Genomic DNA, 15,819 nt, shown 5'->3' with positions numbered 1-15,819 from the left:
AATTTATAATCAAAAGTATATAATAATTCATCTCTATAAACTATGCATAGAATATTAAAATCAGATATAATCTCAAAGCATGATAACGACAATACTAAAATCAGAAAGCTTATCTTGATATGTCCGTTGAAAATAATAATTCCATTTCGTTCTTCAAACTAAATTAATCAAGAAAAAAAATTCTTTAATAGCCTAATCCATCAACGATGAATTAGCCATAACAGTATTGAGTTACATCTAAGATAAGAAGGAAAAGGAATCTAACTTGATGGAATTGACATTTTTTTTCCAAAATTGAATGAATGTGATCCACATCCAAAGAAAGTATTAAAGCAAACAAAGTACACTCTTTATTTTATCCAAAAAAAATGAAAAGAATTACAAATTAGTCAATCATTTTATTATAAATACATGATATGAAATATTTTATTTTTAATAATTAAATAAGTAACAACATGTTTAGCACAAATTTCATAAGAAAAAAAATTTAGAATAAAAAATATATAATAATTCATCTCTATAAATTATCCACATCAACAGAATAATAAAATCATATGTAATCTTGAAGCATAATAACGACAATACTATAAAATAAAAAACTTTAGAAATAAAATCAAATGATAACGAAAGATGCCTAAAAATTTAATACTGAAAGTCATATCTGAATACGACCATCAAATAAAGACAACTTTCATTCATTATTATGCTTCTAATTATATATACACATATCTTGATTGTAGAATCTTTTAAATTGCAAATGTGACAAGATTTCTTTTATATGATTCCATTGTCTTATTTGTTTTCAGTTTTTTAGAAAATGTTTTTTTTATTCTTATTAAAATTTTGAAAATATAAAAAATTGATATTTTTACTTGTCCTTTTTAACTCAATTTTTTGTAAGCTTAATTTTTGTTTTCTCTAAAAATGAAAAAAAAAAAAAAAAAAAACTCCAGTCAAAACCAACATGCACTGACATTTCACATTCCTTTTCTTATATTTTCCAAATAAAGACAAATAGAAACAATATCATTAATTGGCTCAGACGACAGTGTGGGAATCCACCAATGCCCTAAAATCACAGAAAGGATCCTCAATAGGACAAGTGATGAGGGAGTTGTGTTTGGATGCCCAAATAATTGAGATTACAGGAAATTTGGGCAAATCCCATTAAAATCAAGTCAAAAATCTAGAACCCTCTCCGTCAATTCAATGATTTCATGGAAGAAAGAAGAACACAAAAAAACAAGTCCAAAAATTCACATGGAATCCTGAAAATTCCGCAAAACATGAGACAAACAAAACAACAAAAAACCACGTATGTTTCTCGCTAAGAATTGACAAAACAGAAAGAAAAATTCAGACAAAATGGCCCCGCCCCAGGGTGTGGGGTTCTCAAATCCATGTTATCATGTGGGATAGATCCTAATCTTCTATTTCATACTTTCATTCCAGAATCATTTGGCTTCTGGGCTCAAGTCAAGCTTCATTTTTTGGCCAGCTCCACTTATTAACTGTCTTCCACCTTCTCCCCCATCATCATCATCATCAACCTCAACATTTGCCAACAGCCTGGTCCAGACCACCACACCACCACCCCACAACCCCACCACCCCACCATTTGTGTTTCACATTCCTCAGTCCTCCCTTCCTTCCCCACAGGGTGTGAATGCAGCTTCTCTTTTGGAATTTCCCACTCATTTTTTAGGGGGTACTTTCTAGTTTCCATACAAAAGCCCTAGTTTTTGAGGACAACATTAACCCACAAAGTGAATTTATGCAATTAAGTACATTCTTTTCTTTTGTCCCACCTCCCCTAAATCACCTTTGCTGCATTGTCTTTTTCACACATTCCATTCGATGCTGCGATGCTGCAATGCTTCTATGAAATATGTATAATATTCTTTGGTTATCATCACGTACGTGAGGTTTTGCAAGAGTTCAAATCCTTTAAGTAAGCTTGGATTGAATCTAGATTTGAAATCATTCTGTCCCTCTTTTTGATCACAAAGAGGAAAAGAAAGACATTGCACGCCCGCTCATCACAAAAAGTGGCAATTAATTTCATGGATTCATCAGGGGAAAAAACACTTTTGTATTTAAAGTATGATTCGTGAGCCATTTTACAATTAGTAAAATGAGGAGAGAAATAATGGTGATGTGATATAAAGATTAGGTGAGATATAGACAAATTGGAACACACTTGCACATGCTAACAACTTTGTATTATTATTAATCTTTCGATGTGGGATGTTGGTAGTACTCCTTGGCTCGCACTCTATTTATTACTCATGACAACATGTGAGTAGAATGTAAAATAATAATATAATTTTGGTTATTATTATCTTCCCAAAATTTTTATTTTTTTTTCTTCCCCTTCTTGGTACAATAATTTGAGTGGTTAGAATGAAACTCGACAATGATCTCGGTGTCACTTGATCCATTGCTAGAGAATATTATTTTACCAAACTATAGCATATCTATATTAACTCCCAAGCAATAAGCCAATGGAATTTGAAAATGATAGTGACTTCACACCTGCCCATTGACTATCATACCTCCCCTTATTAGTCTTGTTTTTTTTTTTTTTTTTTTCCTTTTTTCTCGGAGAAGCACTTTATTTTTCATAAATAAATAAAAAGATACTAAAGTATTGTTATGATGCCTATCAAATAAAAAATTTAAACCGTTCGATATAAGTCATTGAATAAAGATATATACAAGTGATGAGACTTAAAAATGATGATTTTTCGATAGATACTAAAAAAATATATTTTGATATTATAACTAGAGAAATAAATAAAATATATTAAACGGTAGCACCTCTGCTAATCTTGGTGGGGATTGATGTTTTGGCCTCCGGATGGAAGAGGAAAATGTGCCAAAGAAAGAAGAGAAGAAGAGTAGGTAGGTGGACAAGTGGGGGGAAAGGGTGGGGTGAAGATCATCAAGGGAGTACTTGGTTTTAACTTGGTGGAAAAACCACAGTAAATGTCTTTAATGGGGCAGACCCACAACCACAATTGCACATGAGTTCAGTGACTTTGGTTGATCATTGAGCTTGTCGGAATTAAAAATAAAAAAATAAAAAAGTTTATTAAAGTATGATATTTATAGGATTACTTTCAAATCTACGGTATTATTATGAAATTCAATTGAAAGTTGTATTTTAAATAGACAATTTCAGTTAAATTTTAAGTGAAGTTATTCTTTGAAAGAGAATTTTTAATCGATATTATTAAAAAATCTTGAGTTTTCCCAAGACACCTTCACTCACCCAATGCAGTCAGTCCAATACTTTCCTTGTGCTGATGTGCATGTGTGTGTGCCTGCCAGTTCACAAGCATATGGCTCTCTTGATTCTCTTCATCCAAAATTTAGGCTTTTTCATCTGCATACTTATCTATCCTTGTCGCTGATTTGGAAAGAAAAGTGTCACCCTCTCATAATGTTTTGGTTGCCTGGTTTCCTACTTTGGTGGGTCTTAACAACATATGAATAGTATTATTAACTCTATCACTATACCATATATAATTCAATCCTAGGAAAAAAGTGGTAATAGGGGGCGGCGTCTTATGCTTCCAAAAGTTGATAGCCGATCTCCCTTCATAATTCTTATCATATGGTGTTCCCCCTCACTCATTTATCACCACAATCCCATCACCTATAATCAAATGCATCATTTTTATATATAAACACAATGGCCCTAGCTCAATAAGTTGCTAGAACAGACACAATCATACCATACACCAAAAAAAATAAAAAAATAAAAAAAAGTTATCGTAAAACTTTTAATACGACCCCTAATAACCGTTCGATAATGACAAGAAAGTAGTAGAATTTAGATCGAAGTTAATCATGTTCATCATGACTCTAACCCGTGTACTAATTATAACAGGATCAATTATTGTAAATATCTAGCTGATATGTACATTTTATCCATGTTGAAATTAAAATTTGAACCCTTGGTAACAAATAGGGGTGAAGTTTAGGTTTGGCCGGAGTAGGGCACCATCAACCCGACAGGATAACACCCGATTGTCACCCTTCAACCCCTAGCATGCACCCCCATAGTACAGACAGAGTAACACAGCCTTAAATTTCACAGCATGCTAGCCTTAATTTCACAAGTGGGCTTAGGGCCGGCTAATTATTTAGCATACAACATATGATCAGCAGTGGACCCTTGATCGGTGATCAGTACAAAGGGATAGGGTGATTAATTGCCTTTGTTTATCTGTACTTTTTGGACCTCTCTCACCATGCAAGGTCTGGTACGTGCCCAAAAAAACAAATGACCTCAGATTTCGTGGTCTCGCTTCTGGACCACGTGATCCCCTGACTTGTCTCCTATTAAGATCTTCAGTATCTTCTCATGTCATAACTTGCAAACTTCCAGATTTTGATCCACAATCCTTTCGTGTTTATCCATTAGATTCAACCGATAGGTTAATCTGATATCAAAATTTTTACTCTTTCACATAAAAAGTCACTAGGTTAGGCAGAAGATTAACCTAACCACGACCCATTCGTTAGCACTAGATGATACGACATTTATTACAACCCTCATGATGCACATGCATGTCAAAGATGAGGTTGTTTAATTCCATCACTAGGAATAGAATATGGATATGCATGGTATGCATGCATGGTCTATTTGAGATAGGCCCCAATGCTATGCATTCCTTGGAGATCTTTGGGTCAAAGATTATATGTTGAATGGGCGTTACAGATTTGTGACCCCAAATCTTTTATTAAGACCCTCAAGGTGCCTATTTGATCTATGCTTAGAAATTTTTGGTTAGGTCAAAGTTCTATTTGAACATGACATTACTTATGGTGGTATATGTTTGAAGAAGAAATTTAGAGGTTGAACATGGAAGTTTAGAGTAGAAAAAAATATCTTATTAGATTTACTTTATTTTCTCCTTTTAGAAAGATGGTGACAAACCCTTTCGGACCCGGGCTCTTTTGCTAGAGGTAACGACTTTTCTAAAAGCTTAATCTATTACAACATGGATCGATGACGATGACGGGCAACGATTGCACATTTTTTTTCTCTTTAAATATAATTTTTAATAGATGTTTAAATGGTTATGTAGTAATTAAAAGTGAAATAATTTTTAATTTATAAAAAAGGAATTAATTAAGCTTCAAAAACAGCTCAATGGCTTGTTTGAAAACTTGGGATTTGGGGTGATGATTCCATCAAAGAGCGTGGGGGCTGCCGGGTAACCTCATATTCTACTTTACTGATATGCATGTAGCCTGGGATACATACAAACAAAATCTTACAAGGAAGAAAAATCTTGGTGATGTCTCCCCCACCTCCCCATTGCATCATCCATAAATGTAAGGATCTCTGAAGAAAACTCCCTATTAATTACAAAATCTTAGAATGAAGAGAAAATCTGTGATTTGGGAAAATGAAATCCCATTGAACTGGTCACAATGCCCCCTTCAATCAGAGAAGAAAATCTGAGCAGATCCTTATGTACAGTTACTGATTCTGACAGTATATTTCATCCCAAAATGGAAATAAGAAAGAAATAAAAAATAAAAGAATAAAAAATAAATAAAAGAGAGACATTATGATTCATTGCAATGGATTGCATAATTAACCGTAGGATAGATAAAGATAACATTGGATGGTTCCTGGGTTCTTCGTCCTTGATCCTCAGCAGACCCACAAGAATGAAGAAATCTGTGGGTGGTGGCTAGGAATCTTTTGAACTGCAGCCATAAACAAACACAAAACACTTAAAAAATATGATCATCTATTCATCTCCACCCGCAAGTGAATTTTTCCTTTTCTTTTTTTCTTTTCTTTTCTTTTCTTTTCACTTTTGTTGTATTTTTTATAACACGAGAAAGTCATGACGTTAGAGAGAATGGGAATGGATCCCAAGTCTCGTCCTTGCAGATCTTTGAAAAAGCTTTACTTGCTAGCCCACGACGTCGTTTTCAAAAGCCAAACGCCAAAGATTTCTTCTCTGCCAACGAAGATTTCATGCTCGTTTTCATGCAAATTCTTCCTCTATAAATAGACCCCTTTTCTCTCTCCCCTTCTCCCCACCACCATCCCCACTTTCTCCAACCTGCTGTATTTTTAACCTCTTTCTTCTTCCATGGCTAAAACTTATTCAATCCCAACATATTTCATTCTGATCAGCTTTCTAATCAATTTGATATCCAGCTTAACCTTAACATGGGCTGATGTCCTCCCCCACCAACTCCACACCCTCACTATCGCCACTCGGCTCAGGGTGGATCTAGATGCCACTGCAAAAGCCGCTAGGGACTTTGGCAAACTTGTCCAACAAACCCCAGCTGCAGTGCTTTATCCTTCTTCCATAGAAGACATTGTGTCTCTTGTGAAATTCTCCTATAATCAGCCCTCTCCCTTTACTATTGCAGCCAGAGGCCGAGGCCATTCGCTCGGCGGACAAGCCATGGCTCCTAATGGGGTTGTGGTGGACATGACATCCTTGAAGAACTCCGGCGCCGGAATTGGCATCAAGGTCACGAAGAATCCTGTGTCCGGTTCATATGCCGATGTTGGTGGTCATCAGCTATGGATCGATGTGCTGCAGGCCACGCTCGAGCATGGACTTGCACCCGTGTCGTGGACCGACTATTTGTACCTAACCGTTGGTGGGACTCTCTCCAACGCTGGCGGCAGTGGCCAGACCTTCCGCCATGGCCCTCAGATCAGTAATGTCCATGAAATGGATATAATTACTGGTACAATATTATTCCCTCCCTCTCATCCCTAAGCTGCTCTGATCAACAAATCCAAATCCAGTCATTTTCAATGGCATACCAGCATGTGCATTAGGTCCCATGCAGCTTTAAAAATCAGCCCAAATTCTAGTCTTCATTGGGGGGTCTTAGCTGTATATTGGAATATAGCACTGTCACAGACATACGGGACAAAAATATTTTCAAACTTGGGAGATCTCCTGGGTGTGATCTTGTACTACAAATTTTTCTGAGCCTAGTCTCACAGGCTAATTACAATAATTTCAACTCTGTTTTAATTACCTGCATGCATGCAGTTATTTAGGGTTTACTTTTCCTAATGAAGTCCGCAATTCAGGTAAAGGGGAGCTTGTGACTTGCTCTAAAGAGACAAACTCTGACCTGTTTTATGCCGTTCTGGGAGGTCTCGGGCAGTTTGGGATTATAACAAGAGCGAGAATCCCTCTAGAGCCAGCGCCTAAGAGAGTAAGTTTTGAGATCAATGAACTCAAATTATGAAGTGATCATTGATTCCTCATTTTATAAAAGTAACTTGAATTTGATTGCAGGTGAAGTGGGTGCGAATGCTTTATGATGATTTCTCCACATTTTCTGAAGACCAAGAGCATTTGATCTCAATCAATGGCCTGGACTATTTGGAGGGCTCTCTCATCACCAAACAGAGTCCTCCAAATAACTGGAGATCGTCATTCTTCTCCAAATCCCAATACCCAATAATATCTTCTCTACTGACCAAAAATGGCATCATCTACTCCATTGAAGTCGTAAAGTATTACGATGATCTCACAAGCCATACAGTGGACGAGGTACATATACATATGCAGCTGGTAGCTGATCGATTGGTTTCTCTTATTACCATTAGCCTTAACAATCATATATTTTTCTTGATATAGGAACTCCAAGAGCTTTTCAAAGGCCTGAGGTTTCTTCCTGGTCTTGTTTTTACAAAAGATGTCACCCTAGTAGATTTTCTAGACCGAGTTCACAACGGAGAGCTCCAGCTTCAGGCAAAAGGGCTGTGGGATGTCCCTCATCCATGGCTGAACCTCTTCGTACCGAAATCTCGTATCTCAGACTTCAATTCAGGTGTTTTCAGGGACATTATCCTCAAGACAAACCAGACCGTTGGACCCCTCCTCGTCTACCCAATGATCAGAAACAAGTAAGCATTTTGAACCATTCCCTTTTTCTTCTTCAATCAGGAATATTATAATTTTGTTCACAAATCACAACACTAAATGTGGTTAAATTTTATTTATATATTGTAGGTGGGATAATGGGATGTCTGCAGCTATACCAGATGAAGATATATTCTACTCTATTGGGTTGTTGCATTCAAGTGGGGCTGATGATTGGGAGCCCTTGGAGAATCAAAACAAAGAAATCCTGAAGTTTTGTGACAAAGCTGGAATCAAGATCAAGCAATATCTTCCCCGTTACACAACCAAGGCAGATTGGATGAATCATTTCGGTCCGAAATGGAAAATTTTCGAAGACAGGAAAGCTCAGTTTGATCCAAAAAATATATTATCCCCCGGACAGCGAATTTTCAATTCCATTTAAGCTGTAGAACTGGACACTTAGCTTCAGGTTTTTGAATCTACATTAGCCATAAAAAATATTTCCATGCATGAAAAATGCAGTATTAGTTGATTAGGTAGCGCATATGTTCTATATTCTATCTTACAGGTTGGCATGGATATTTATATATTTTTGAATAAATACATATCCGATTAGATGGAAGAAACTGTAGTACTTCTTTCAGGGTTTTTGCAGTGTGAAGCTAGTATTAATTAATTGTGCGGTATATAATGTATAGATTAGATTGCCAGTAATGATGATTATCTGCAGAATAATGAATGTATGGATAGAGGTGAAGAAGACAAAGAACAAGTTGTTGGGGTCGATAATATGCGTAAGGGTTTACAGCTTTAAATTCAAGTTGTTGGCAACCAGGAGACACCAAGGAAGCCGTTGCAGTCATTCTTGACTTTTATATATCATGTGTTCACTTTTTGTTATTATTATGAGAAAATTCCCAGACAGGGCTCAGGAGTTGGAGGAGGCTTGGTATCTTGTTGATAGGTTCTACATGCTGGCCGCAGGCGCTGGTCTTGAATGTCCGGACATCTGCCTTTTCAATTTTGCCTTTAAAAATATATAATACTTGCAGCCGACCCATGCCTCATCACCCTCACTTTTCTGCCCACCCCATTACTGCTGGAAGCACTGCTATTAGGACTTTTATGCCATGTTCTGCACTTGGTTTTCATAGCTCTTTAATTAGTCCTTGGTCTTTGCCCAGTTTGTAGTTGAGAATACAGCCTAGACTAGTGGCCTAGTCTCGTGTTTATTGGTGGGTTTCCATTTAGTTGACACATGGTGCAGAGTCTCTCACGGTCTCACCTACCCTTACAGTGAAATTGATTTGTAGGTCCAAATTACCATGTGGGTATAGTGAAATTTGATTTGTGGGTCCAAATCCAAGTGTTGTACATTGTATGAAACACGCATATAGATGATTGTGGTTGATTGTCAAATCTTGTTTGGTTTCCCAGAAAATGTGACTATACATACCCTCTTGGAAGGAGTGACCATGATAATGCTGTTGATGGGTCCCAATATTCTCTTTAAGTTTTGGATTTCCATGATGGGGCTTTGTTCCAATTAAGGACCACAGGAAATGGGATGGTGTGGGGCTCTGGAATCCAATTAGACACTTCCCTTTAACTGAGTCTTTGGATTGTTAAAATGATTTATAACAAATTTAGTTATTATTACATACTAAAAGATTTAAAGTATAAGATTTGGGCGGTGAGCTACTATTACCTTTTAGATTTATTTTCTTTTTCTCTTTCATTCTGAGAAAAAAAATTTTAAATATTAATTTTTAAATAATTTCCATTGTATTTAATTTATTGGTATTTTGGACAATAAACTAGACAATTATTCCGAGGTCAAGGTTCCCAAGAAACAAGGACAAAAGCTTTCGACCGGGCTTAGACATCCGGGTGCAACAATGGGCTCAACGTGGCCCATATGTTCAATCAAAGATGACTTTGGGCACAGTTCATTGGACTGAATGTGGGCCTGATGCTGGGTTGGTTCAGGCCTGCTAACTAGAAATCTCGACACTTGGGAGCAGAGCTTCCTGGTCGGGCACCATCTCTCAGTGGTGATGGCGCTCTCACCATCTCCATCAAATCTTCATCTTCATCTTCTTCTTCAACCTCAGGCCCACTATTCAAACACTTTCAGAACCCTCAAATTCAACTGTTCTTGCTCTTACCACTCAATCCAAGTCGACACACAGCAAGTAAAAGTGCCCTTGAAGACTACAAAGGCGAAGAGGAAGCCCAGGCCGAGCTTCTTTGAGCAAATTCGCGATAAATGGTCTCTCAAAATCAACTCTCCCAGAGAGAAATTTCCGTGGCAAGAGCAAGCGGAGGAAACCCAGAACTCTTCTGGGGTTGTTGTGCCTGATTCAGAAGTTATAGACTCGTCCGTGGGTAGCCCGGTGAGTTCCGCTTCTGAGAGTCGTTTCGTTTCTGTTCCTTGTATCCATGAGAGCAAACCCAGAAATCCCCGGTTGGTTTCTGAGCCTGAAATTTCTCAGAACAGTTGTGAACAAGGTGTAAATGTGGTTGGGTTCGGCAGTCATCGCGCAAGTGTTGATGAATGGTCGAAGAGTTTCCAGAAGGAAGTTGATTCCGATGGAAAATTCGAGGGAGAAGGTGTTGAAGTTGATGAAATCCCAATTGGAGTGTTGGGAACTGAGAAGACTGAAATTGAGATGGGTGATGCCAATGTATCTTTGAATGAGAAGCCCCCAGGTGGTGATGAAGACTTTGGAAATTTTGAGGGTTTTAGTGGTAACAGTAGTTTAATTGAGTTGCCGTGGAAAAGACGAGAAGGATTGCAGCCTGTTGAAAGAGATGGGTGGGGAAGGAGAAATACAAGGATGGCGGAAAGAATGGTCCCTGAGCACGAACTGCGGAGGCTTAAGAACATTGCACTGAGGATGCTAGAGAGAATAAAAGTAGGAGCTGCAGGCGTTACCCAATCATTAGTGGATGCTATTCATGAGAAGTGGAGGAAGGATGAAGTGGTGAAATTGAAATTTGAAGGGCCTTCTTCATGCAACATGAAAAGAACCCATGAAATTCTTGAGGTCAGTGTTTCTGCTTTGTGTTATCCCCTTCTTTTCTATAATTTGCTTGGTTCAAGGATTTCGAAGTTTCAAATATCTTAATTGGGTGACTTACTTGCACTTAGTTGAATTTAACTAAGATTCTCTTGCTTGATTCTTGAACTAGCATTTACTATTGTTTTCTAAGTTGTCTATGGAGTACTTGTAAAATTGTGTATGCTACTTCTTACAGTGCATTAAATTTTGTGCTCTCAGACTAGAACCGGTGGATTGGTAATATGGAGAACTGGTAGTTCTGTTGTTTTGTACAGGGGAATGGCGTACAAACTTCATTGTGTACAATCATACATCAAGCAAGAACGGGATAATGTGAATATTTCGGAATATTCACAAGATGCAGCAAATGTCATTATTCAGGATATAGGAGTGAAAGACATAGTTAAAACTACAGAATCAGTTATCTCTGATTCTGCAAGATATTTGAAGGATCTATCTGAAGAAGAACTTATGGATTTAAGTGAACTCAACCATTTGTTAGATGAGTTGGGACCACGCTTTAAAGATTGGTCTGGCCGTGAACCGCTACCGGTTGATGCAGACTTGCTTCCTAGTGTGGTTCATGAATACAAACCTCCATTCAGGCTTCTTCCTTATGGGATGAGGCATTGTTTAAGAAACAGGGAGATGACATTCATCCGAAGGCTTGCAAGAACAATGCCTCCACATTTTGCCCTGGGTATGTGAGAATGATATTTATGCTTGTTGAATTCATAGTAATGCCATCATGTTTCTTATGGGTTCTGTGTTTAATTGAATTTCATAGGAAGGAGCAGGGAACTGCAAGGTCTGGCTATGGCTATGGTGAAATTATGGGAGAGAAGTGCCATTGCAAAGATAGCGATCAAACGTGGTGTACAAAATACTTGTAATGATAGGATGGCAGAAGAACTGAAAGTAAGAACTAACAACTATTGTAGCTTCTGAATATAGATCATTCTAATAATTACTCCTGCAGAATGAATATTGAAAGATATGAAACTTGAGTGTTTAAGTATCATAAGGCTGATTTGTATGATCAAAGCTAACATCATACTTCTTGTGTGACATAAATCAAAAAAATTTTCAATGATCTGTAAATCTGTTAACATCTGATTGTATATGCTCTAAGTCCCCCAACACTTGTTGAGAACTGGTTTCTCCTCCCACAATATATCATCATTGACCTAGCGCATTGAGATAGTCTGAGGATTGACCATTATTAACTATGAAGGAAAAAATCATCTGGCCATTTTATGCTGTCCAAGTGTAAATGAGAAACCACATTTGATGGATAAAATCCTGAAACAAGGGCTCCATTCAGGTTAGTTGGGTAATTATTTTTCACTGTACCTTTACTTGATTTTTGTATGTTATAATTTGTTAAAGAGCATCATTGTGAACCCAAATCCTGCAAGCTTAAGCTTTTAAGAAAATTGGTAGTTCAACATGGTATCAAAGCCTCATTTGAGAGGAGGTCATGTATTCTAGCCTCACTGCATATTTATTTCCCCAACTTATTGAGTAAGCTCGAAAGAGGCTAATTATGATTGTTTGCCTATTGGTTTGTGCATCTCTCCATGTGTAAGGGACAGCATGTGAGGGAGGGTACATTGTGAACCCAAATCCTACAAAACTTAAGTTTTTAGAAAAATTGGTAGTTCAACATAATCAATTCGTTAGATTCTTTTAAAGCAAAAGCACAATATTCTTTTATCTTCTTTAGGAACACACATTGTTGATTTACTGCTAGACGAAAATGACATCTAGTTCCAAAATCGCACAAATATATGCATGACTGTTTTTGTTCTTTTTATTTGTATATTAATATTTTTTGTTAAAAGAATAAAAATAAAGTAAAATTTCTTAATTTTGGAATGAATTATGCATGCTTTTCATATAAAAGGCTGGCTGTTTCTGGCCAGATACATGTCAAATTGTGTTGTTTAAACTCTGAAGTCCAGGTACTAGTAGAATTATTCTAAAAAACTCCTGGATTGCGTCACCTCTTTTTTATCTGCTCTGCTAATCCCAACTGTTCTAGAATCTACAATATCTTAATTTGAATACTCCATCAATGTTAGTCATTTCTTCTTTCTTTTTTGATTACTTTCATCTTATTCATGCAGAACTTGACAGGCGGAACACTAGTCTCTAGAAACAAGGACTATATTGTCTTTTATAGGGGTAATGATTTCTTGCCACCACATGTTATGGAGGCATTGAAAGAAAGGCGGAAACTAAGAGATCTCCAACAGGATGAGGAAGAGCAAGCACGACATAGGGCCTCAGCCTTGATTGATTCAAAGGCCAGATCTGCTAAAGGCCCTTTGGTTGCTGGAACCCTTGCTGAAACATTGGCAGCAACTTCTCGCTGGGGAAGTGAACCGAGTGAAGAAGATGTGGGGAAAATGATTAGAGACTCAGCTTTGGCTAGGCATGCTTCACTAGTCAGATATGTTGGCAAGAAACTTGCTCATGTAAGTTAGAAATGCAATAAACTGAGCAGTCCATAAAAGATTATGAGACGCGTAAAAACCTTCTGTGGAGCTTCTTGATTTTCAATGTATTTATTACTCTCATTCATACCAGGCGAAAGCGAAATTAAAAAAGACTGAGAAGGCTTTAAGAAAAGTGCAAGAGGATCTGGAACCAGCAGAGCTCCCAATGGATTTGGAAACCCTAAGTGATGAGGAAAGATTTTTATTTCGTAAGATTGGTTTGAGCATGAAACCCTTCCTGCTTCTAGGTATGGATCACAGCAATTATTCTTGGGATGAATGGTTCTGATGGGAAGGGTCTAATACATGTTTGGTTTTTGTGTCAGGGACGCGAGGGATTTTTGATGGTACTGTAGAAAACATGCACTTACACTGGAAGTATCGGGAGCTGGTAAAGATAATTGTGAAGGGAAAAAACTTTGCACAAGTCAAGCATATTGCTATTTCTCTAGAGGCTGAGAGTGGTGGTGTGCTAGTATCTGTGGACAGAACTCCCAAAGGCTATGCAATTATTGTCTATCGTGGGAAGAATTACCAACGCCCTCATGCACTGAGGCCCAAGAATCTATTAACAAAAAGGCAGGCATTAGCTCGATCAATTGAACTTCAGAGACATGAGGTAATACTAGAACTAATTCAAGATGCCAGGATGCTAAGGTTTTGGCCTTTAATGGTTCTTCTCAAACTAAAACCATCATATTCTTTGCGTTTTACATCTAAATTTGTGCCCAATTTTTGCAGGCACTAAAGCATCATATCTCAGATTTAGAGGAAAGGATCAAATTGCTGAAGTCTCTACCTGTATGATACCCTTCTTGACAAATATGTGGTCATATGGCTATGCAATACCAGGGATAACCTGGAGAATGACTATGCATATCTTATAATAATTATGCTGTTCATTTGTAGGAAGAAATGAAGACTGGCAATGGGATTGATGACAAAGCCTTCTATTCAAGATTGGATGGTACTTATTCTACCGATGAAGACATGGAAGAGGTGAATGAGCATTTAAGATTGTTTTATCTGGGTTAGAGATTCCTATATGGTTTGTTAGCATGCAAGATACACTTGCTTCAAAATCTTCCTGTGCCTTTTTTACTTTAAAACCTAAGAACTAGTTGTTGCCATGACAAACATGCTATTTTGCTTCACTTACTCCAGTTATAACTTGCCATAGAAGGTCGTTATTCTTTGAAGTTCTCTTATAATTCGCTTTTTATTAATCCTGCTAAGTGAGTCATTATCCTTTGAAGTTCTCTTATAATTCATTTTCACTAATCCTAGTAAGTTTATTTTCTTACTCTCCATTATGTTTCAACTATGTAATTTAGACTCTGTATGGTATTATGTTGTTCACTGCACATCTATTTTCGTGGAGATGAGATTCATCACTCCCATTTCCAAATCTCTAGTTTGGATACACTAGGATGTCATTTGGATTAGACTGACAGTCTTTGGCTTATATTCTTGTTGCTAACCAAAATGCTGGATTTCTTTACTAGGATGAAGGGGAAGAAGCATATCTTGAAATATATGGGAGTGAAGACAAGGGTAGCAATATCCAAAACAAGGAGCTCCTGCTTGAAGGAGGATCAATATAGTAATTCCACCATCTGAGGCTTGGAAGATAAAGCTACTGCATGAGTAAAACAATGATCAGGAATTTCAACTTCTTGAGCAATGCACGAGATTGAAAACCTAAGAAGGGTGAGTCTAACTTAATCCATCAATTGAACTGTCCAAGGATGAAGTTACACAAGTTTTTTGTGTGTGGCATGGACAGTATATGGTGGCATCATGAACTTTCCTCCTGCAATTACCAATAATGGAGGTCAGAAAATCACTCTTTTTAAGCAGGAAGGGAAGGCAATGAAATAGGTATCTCTTTCTCATTCATTATGCCCTGTGCAGCACCATTTGAGAAGTTCACCATTGCCTGTAGTAAATCATGGCTGTAAATATGTCAATCAATTAATGATTGCATTTTCTGATCATTGTTCTTTGGCCTCTTTAACATATTACTGATCTTTCATGGTAAATATTAGGGACAAATGCAAAGCAGAGTGGTTCTTTGAAGGCATAGAAAGAATTTGAATTTGAAATTTCTGTTCAAACAGGATGGTGTTGTTCAGCTGAATCACTTATACATGTATAATTGAGGTGGCGTGAGATTCCTTTTTTCATTTCTTGGAACCCATTAATCAGAGGAGTTGATACAATATTGAGGGATGTTAAATCATATTGCAGTGATCAATACTCAATACTTCGCATGAGTTCTATGTCCACAATACCTAGGTTTTCAGCTAGACAGCAGCAATTCCTTCTGGAAATTGTCATTCATGACTTTACCAATTCAAGAATGCTCCCACT

At 37.3% G+C, this 15,819-nt stretch overlaps 2 protein-coding genes across 5 annotated transcripts; both read left to right on the top strand.

The window, feature by feature from the left end:
* Positions 1-6,028: 6,028 nt before the first annotated feature.
* LOC100242449 (cytokinin dehydrogenase 3) lies at positions 6,029-8,523 on the top strand. The gene is made up of 5 exons (XM_002279483.4): positions 6,029-6,741; positions 7,097-7,224; positions 7,308-7,565; positions 7,653-7,921; positions 8,028-8,523. Exons 1-5 carry the CDS (start codon positions 6,126-6,128, stop codon positions 8,320-8,322), a joined length of 1,566 nt encoding a protein of 521 aa, XP_002279519.1. The 5' UTR covers positions 6,029-6,125; the 3' UTR covers positions 8,323-8,523.
* Positions 8,524-9,844: 1,321 nt separating this feature from the next.
* Positions 9,845-15,722, top strand: LOC100247581 (CRM-domain containing factor CFM3, chloroplastic/mitochondrial). 4 transcript variants are annotated; one of them, XR_002031119.2, is made up of 11 exons: positions 9,845-10,930; positions 11,165-11,645; positions 11,733-11,863; positions 13,075-13,425; positions 13,538-13,694; positions 13,773-14,065; positions 14,188-14,247; positions 14,356-14,445; positions 14,952-15,156; positions 15,233-15,327; positions 15,495-15,722. XR_002031119.2 is itself a non-coding variant. In XM_002279469.5 (9 exons), the coding sequence occupies exons 1-9, from the start codon at positions 9,938-9,940 to the stop codon at positions 15,048-15,050; spliced, it is 2,655 nt and encodes an 884-aa protein (XP_002279505.2). In that variant the 5' UTR covers positions 9,845-9,937; the 3' UTR covers positions 15,051-15,632. The 4 variants fall into 4 exon arrangements, 1 of the variants encoding a protein (XP_002279505.2); XR_786835.3 differs by having other exon boundaries at positions 14,952-15,327; XR_786836.2 differs by having other exon boundaries at positions 15,233-15,632.
* The last annotated feature ends 97 nt before the right edge of the window (positions 15,723-15,819 follow it).

Source organism: Vitis vinifera, chromosome 11 (genome assembly GCF_030704535.1).
Source record: "Vitis vinifera cultivar Pinot Noir 40024 chromosome 11, ASM3070453v1".
NCBI lineage: Eukaryota > Viridiplantae > Streptophyta > Magnoliopsida > Vitales > Vitaceae > Vitis > Vitis vinifera.
Note: the sequence above shows the minus strand (reverse complement) of the source record. Positions and strands in the feature narration are given on the sequence as shown.

Excerpts from the sequence above, each read along its gene's own strand:
- LOC100242449 (XM_002279483.4), top strand. The coding sequence starts at position 6,126 with ATGGCTAAAACTTATTCAATCCCAACATATTTCATTCTGATCAGCTTT. Across the intron at positions 7,225-7,307 it reads TAGAGCCAGCGCCTAAGAGA|GTGAAGTGGGTGCGAATGCT; the intron begins GTAAGTTTTGAG and ends ATTTGATTGCAG. Across the intron at positions 7,922-8,027 it reads TACCCAATGATCAGAAACAA|GTGGGATAATGGGATGTCTG; the intron begins GTAAGCATTTTG and ends TATATATTGTAG.
- LOC100247581 (XM_002279469.5), top strand. The coding sequence starts at position 9,938 with ATGGCGCTCTCACCATCTCCATCAAATCTTCATCTTCATCTTCTTCTT. Across the intron at positions 13,426-13,537 it reads TTGGCAAGAAACTTGCTCAT|GCGAAAGCGAAATTAAAAAA; the intron begins GTAAGTTAGAAA and ends CATTCATACCAG. Across the intron at positions 13,695-13,772 it reads GAAACCCTTCCTGCTTCTAG|GGACGCGAGGGATTTTTGAT; the intron begins GTATGGATCACA and ends TTTTTGTGTCAG.